The sequence below is a fragment of the Melanotaenia boesemani genome, chromosome 5 (genome assembly GCF_017639745.1).
Source record: "Melanotaenia boesemani isolate fMelBoe1 chromosome 5, fMelBoe1.pri, whole genome shotgun sequence".
Lineage (NCBI taxonomy): Eukaryota > Metazoa > Chordata > Actinopteri > Atheriniformes > Melanotaeniidae > Melanotaenia > Melanotaenia boesemani.
This window is the reverse complement of record NC_055686.1, coordinates 29,341,310-29,347,414: the sequence shown is the minus strand read 5'-3', so window position 1 is coordinate 29,347,414 and position 6,105 is coordinate 29,341,310. Positions and strand designations below refer to the sequence as shown.

Sequence of the window (6,105 nt, the reverse complement as noted above, 5' to 3'; positions counted from 1 at the left end):
AGCGTCCCGGTCTCCGCTGCAGCTGAAACGCCGGCTGCCGTCAGCCTCGCGGGGCTCGTTCTGAACCCGCCGGCACCCGTGATTTTAATGCACTTTTTCCCAGTTGTAAAATGGCGTTTTCATACGTGACCTTGCCTCAGAGGACTGAGACCACAGCGGGGTTTTTCTTCCCGCTGCACCCATGGATTTATGTCTCTCCGCAGCGTCCCGCACTGCAACGGCACGAGCGCAGGATGAATTAAAAGTCGGACGCGGCTTGAAGCTGAAGGAGCAGAACAACAGGAGAAATAGGAGCCTGCTGTAGCCTGATACAGGGCTAATGGTCAGCATGACCTACATACCACACAGCTTAATGGAGGCATCTCCAGGACATCTCTGCTGTGTGGATATAATGGAGAGTAACTGATGTTACACAGTAATAGGGGACCTTGATGTTTATTTGCTACTGTAGAACTATGCATAACCAGACACATGAATGTGCAAATGACTAACCCATGCAGTGGAAGTCCTATATGCAAAACAAGGGAACAAGACCAACTGCTATGCTTTGCATGCTGATGTTTTTCTGACCTTTGGTAATGCTCTGACAGGTCGAAGAGGAAACCAAAAGAAAAAAATTAACCAACAGGCCTGAGGCGTCTGGGCATTGCACTCCCCCTGCCTCTTTCTCTATGAATGGCTGAACTAAGAACTCAGCTTTCTGGATTTGCCTCCACCTCATGAGGCCCGCCTGGGAAGCCGGGCTGAGGGCTCTTTTAGGATTGTAGGGAGGCAAACTCTGCCATGAACAGTCAAGCAATAAAACCTGAAATTTAAACTCAAATACGTGTTTTTACTGGAGAAATAAAGCGTCTTCATTATGCTTCTGAACTGTGGCCAGCCGTTGCCTCTCTTGAGGCACACCGATGTGCCACCTCGGGTGATAGAAAACTTCATTCTGACCGGCTACCGCTTCCCCAACTACAGCCTGAGGGATTGTTTGCTGTCGGCGTTCAGACCCACTAACGAAACGGGCAACTTTTGGACGCACTTCCTGCCTGTTTTCATTTTTTCTTATTATTTTGTGGAGGTGTTCGGATGGGAAGGCGCACCAAATGGCGATGCCTCATTCTTTTATCCAATGTGGAACTACTTCATCGGGGTGTTCTGTTTGCTGATGGCTAGCAGCATGGCCCACCTGCTGAACTCCATGTCTCTGGTGGTGAGAGAAGTTTGCTTCTTTGTGGATTATGGCACGATCAGCGCCTACACGGTTGGCTCGTCGCTGGCGTACTACTACTACATCCACCCTCGGGCAGGGATCGTGGAGAAAAGAGGACTCAACAGCTCCCACATGCACCTCGAGGAGGTCCTTGCATCATATGCAATGCCTGGGCTTGACTCGTTCTTTGGGACCTTCTACATCCCGTGCGCATGTATTGTCGCAATCATTTGCGTTTTATCGTGCTGCAATACTCGCCAGAGGTGGAGGGAGCATCGGTACATCATACGGACCCTGGTTTTCCTCCTGCCATTCCTTGTCTCTTCCACGCCTGTCTTCTACCGCCTCACCACCAGATCGCCTTACACCGCCACCTCCTCTTCCTTTGCCGCTTCCACCACCATGTCCACCTTCTTTTACCGCCACTGCCTCTGGCTGCTGGTGTCGGCACTCTTCAACATCAGCAAGATTCCCGAGCGCTTGGCACCTGGTCGCTTCGACATCTGGGGCCACAGCCACCAGTGGTTCCACTGCTGCACCTTCCTGTCCATTCTAGATGAACTTCACATGATCAAGGCCGAAGTGAAGGCCATCCTGCTCAGTCCGGATTTACTCCTTCCCCCCACCAGCCTCTCTCGCCTACCTGGACCTACCGTTGCTTCCACCTACGGAGTGATGCTCCTCCTCCAGACGACCATCGTCTCCATCATCATTGGGTTTTCATGGCGCGCCAACTGTATCTACGGACCTCAGAGAGACCAACTAGAAAAGGAACAATGCAAGAAACACATGAAATGTCACTAATCCCAAATAAAACAACATTTTTTCAATCACAATGACCACGACGGAGATTTTTCCACTTGCTAACAGAACGATCAGCGAAAAACTCCTCTCTGATTCTGAGTGTTGTCAAGCTTTCATGAGGATAAACTGGGGGCAAGAAGAGGTGAAAGGATTGTACTCTGGGTTCTGAGTGGGTATTAAAAGTCTATACCAGTTTTCTTTTTTTTTAACCAACCTTAGAGCTGCTCTGGCATGTTCCAACAGGATGTGTGAGCATTGGCGATAACATCTACCTCTCTGGGCTGTACACAGTACACACAGAGGAAAGGTGTTTCTGCTTATGAGAGCAAGTCATTTGAACTTTTTGGTGACCATTCAGAGGGACTATTTTCTTTCATTTCTTTATTTTTTTCCTTCACACTTCCCCTTCCTCTGACCCTGAACAGTATGGTTCCCCATATCCTCTGCTATGACTTCAGTTGAACTCATTGTTCCAGGCTGAATTAACCCAATGTGGCTTTTGTTAACTCTACCTTCTCTTCCTCTGATTTTCAGAAACATTCATAGGCAGTCTCATTTCCTCTTTGTCGAGCCCTGCAGCAGGAAGTGGGGCAGCCTTGCAGACAATAGCAGAAATAGCTTGGACCTCATGAGTCTTACAGCAAAGCACTTTCAAGGGGGAGTTGGTAAAACCAAACCCCGTCATTAATAAGCCATGTTCAAAAGGATGCATAACATTTTGAAGCATATTTGAGCAACTTTTTGGGTTGTTTAGATGCGAAACATAACTTTAGTGCATTGAATGCATCTGCTGCTTGTGCGACTAGTTTTGCACAGATTATGTTCAGACTGCTGAAAGCCGTTTAGTTTATGTCAAGCAGATCTCTCTGCTACTGTAGAGTCAATTGTTTGAGAGTATATCCAATGGCTTGCGTTGCGAAAGTCGATGTATTAAGGATGATAACACAGAGACTGCTTGTTTGCTGAGGTTTGCTATGTCATCACGACCTCTCAGAGCAGAAGCCATAGCAGGGAGAAGCTGTAGTCGAATTAGTACGAGGCCGAGAATATATTTGCTTTGTATTTTGTGTTTGTTTGGCGCATCGTTTGTGCACATCCTCAGATATTAGTGCTACGTGTTTGCAGGCTGCAAAGTAACCAGTAGGGGGCAGTGTAGAGACCAGTCTGACCAAATGTAAAGCTGTAAAAATGACAGGCGTGATTAGTTTAGGAGCCTACGTTCCATATACAATACAACTGCTGTCATTTTTATCTGCCATGATGTCAAAATTAACCAGTCACTAATCTCCTCTGTTGTCTCCATGCTAATCGTCTTGTTTACGCCCTACAAATTCAGCAATCCTATCCAGTCTGAGTTCTCTAATACACCCCCTGGTGGAATCCTCTGGTAACAACTGTAACAAAGCCAGTCGGCTACGGAAACACAAAGTTGGAAAGTAAATGTATTTTTGGCCTTACTGTAGTCCGTCAGAAGGAACTTGACTCTGCAGTTGCTGCCATATTTAAGCCATAGAGTTTTTTCTAATCTGTTCTGATTGTCTAGTAGGTGTTATAGTTGGTTAGCTAAATATATAAAAGAAAGAATTTTAAGGCAATGGGCTAAATATGCTGTAAAGAACAATATCATGTGATATTACGTGTTTCATGAGAACGACATAATCCAAGGCCGTGACATTATGTAGATGAAATGCTGACCTAATTTTAGGAGCTACTATATCTCTTTATTCAGCTTTCAGTTGCATGACACAAGGCTCGGCCTTATAGCTTAGCAATGTTTCTGTGCTGTGGGATCACTTCCTGTCTTGACTCCTGTCTTCAAGCGTTCTGACTCAAATCAAACCTTGTTTTGTCACGTAAAGTTCGGGATTAGATTTTACTGTTTTAGATCACATCCACATATTTCATGTCATTTAAGGGAAAATGGATGTTTATGTTAGCATAGTAAGCTGACAGTCTGAAATAGATAAAAAGTCTGTTATGTATGTCTTATCAGTGACTGTATGTGGAGCCCTGGTATATTGTAAATTGAGTATCATGTTCGTCCATCTATTACGTATTCCATCTTTTTCCTGTTGGGCATTATGTGATGCACATGTGGCAAAAAGAGGCAAACTTTCCTTCTGCTGCTGCATTCAGGTGCACATCCAATGTGTTAGAGGCACCCTCGGTCATCAGGGATGCTGAGAGAAACTAGTGCTGGGCGGTATGACCAAAATTATATCATGGCAACATTTTCCACTGATTGATCAATTTTATTGCCATGAGAATTTTATATTGTACAGAAAACAAAAAAGCATTTTAATGTGATCTTCGTTCTGAATCTGTCTTCCTCCAGAGAACTTATCAGAAGCAGGACTTTGACTGTATGCATTGTGGTGTGCTGGTTCTCCCTCCACCTCTTATGCTTTCCTTGGCTCCTCTAGCACAGAGGTTCCCAACCGATTTTCCTTGAAGACCTCCTTCATGCAACAACCGAAAAGACCCCCTCCCTGCTCCAGGCTAAAACCAAACATGGCCTTTGGGATCTACTGGTCTCACTTGTGTGTCCTCCATCGTTTTCCGTTTTACCTGATGATGTGGAGGATGCTGGTCTTAGTTTCAGACATTCTTGCTTCTCCAAAGCATGTTTGCAGCCACGGTGGTGCAGCAGGATGCTTGTTTATCTGGACACCATCTTCAGGAACCAGTAATTTGGTCCACGTCCTACCTTTTAAAACCAAAGTATCTCCATGACTACAGATACGTTGTCATGTCCAACGTCTGCTTCACTTTCCGAACTTTCTCCGTCCATTTTTACCGTTAGCATCGCCAGTAACAGCTGCTCTGCTGCAGGTTTAGTGGTGCAGCAGTGAAAAGGGTCCCCCCTCATACAGTTTCCTGCTGCAGGCTAAATGGTGCAGCAGTGAAAAGCCAAGCCAACTTTATTTATAAAGCATTTTACGACAGCAGCTACTGAACAAAGTGCTGAACATAATATAAAAACAGCAAAACATTAAATAAAAGACAAGACAATAAAAAGGATCCAGAAAAGGGTCCCCCCTCAGTTTTTTTTCTGTTATTCCTACAAATTAATACAACAAATATGAAAACTAGTTTTTGGTGGAACCACTGTACCACCCAGCACCAGTGTAACCCAGCCTGACTTCTCTTTGTGATGTTGTCCACAGTAACATTTAAAATTGTAATATTTTTACAAATATGTAGAAAACACGATTTAATGTTGGTCATTGTATAATTCTAGAATTTATATTCTAAAATCTGCACATTTACCTGCATTCAGTTGCACATGAGAGAATGATCAGAAGTGGAAAGGGTGATGTTGCATATCTTCGTTGGAGAAATGAGTACTGAGGGACCATGTTGAGTGGTTGTGATAATCATGCTGTTATTGAGCACTTTAGAGCAACTTTAAAGCTCTTAAAAATGTTTTTTTATGCCTTGTTTCCACATGTGTTTCTGCGTGCAGAATGACGTCTCCAGCAAAACGATCTGAAGCTGTGGACGCTGCAGAATTTCCACATTCTTGTTTACATCTTTCTCCTGCTGCTGCAGTGAAGCTTCCATCCCTTTGTGTTTCATATGTGATCTTTGGGCTGAACACGTGTGGAAATGAGGCTTTGTGTCAGGCCTGTTGTACTGTATTGTTTCAGCACATTTCAGGTTTAAGGCTTCCCAACACGCGGTCAGAGTGATTCATCAGATACTGATACAGCTGATGTGGAAGCAATGTTTCTACCTCTATACAGCATTCGTATCAGTCACGGCGTGGCTGAGAAGAAACATGGCTGAAGCCGACTTCGTCCCCTCTCAAACTGTCGCACTGGAATCTACTCATGTTTAAGCAGTACTTAGTATGTGAATGTTAGACTTACAGACTGGTGTATTTTACCTAGCCATGTACTCAGGGGTGACTCAAGAGTGACTAATATATTATTTAGATGTGCATTTAATTATGAATTACTAGAGGAGGCTAATTCTACTGCTCTGTGTTTGTTAGTGCCGAAAAGTGAAGATCCCTCCTCCACTGTGTAAAATGAGTTTTAAATAGCACAAATAATCTATATCATTTGAGTTTTACTGAATAAATCACACAGAGAACA

General features: G+C 44.3%; 1 protein-coding gene across 1 annotated transcript; it reads left to right on the top strand.

Moving 5' to 3' along the window:
* On the top strand, positions 1-6,105 carry paqr9 (progestin and adipoQ receptor family member 9). Its single transcript, XM_041986103.1, has 2 exons — positions 1-4,845; positions 4,892-6,105. Exon 1 carries the CDS (start codon positions 860-862, stop codon positions 2,003-2,005), a length of 1,146 nt encoding a protein of 381 aa, XP_041842037.1. The 5' UTR covers positions 1-859; the 3' UTR covers positions 2,006-4,845; positions 4,892-6,105.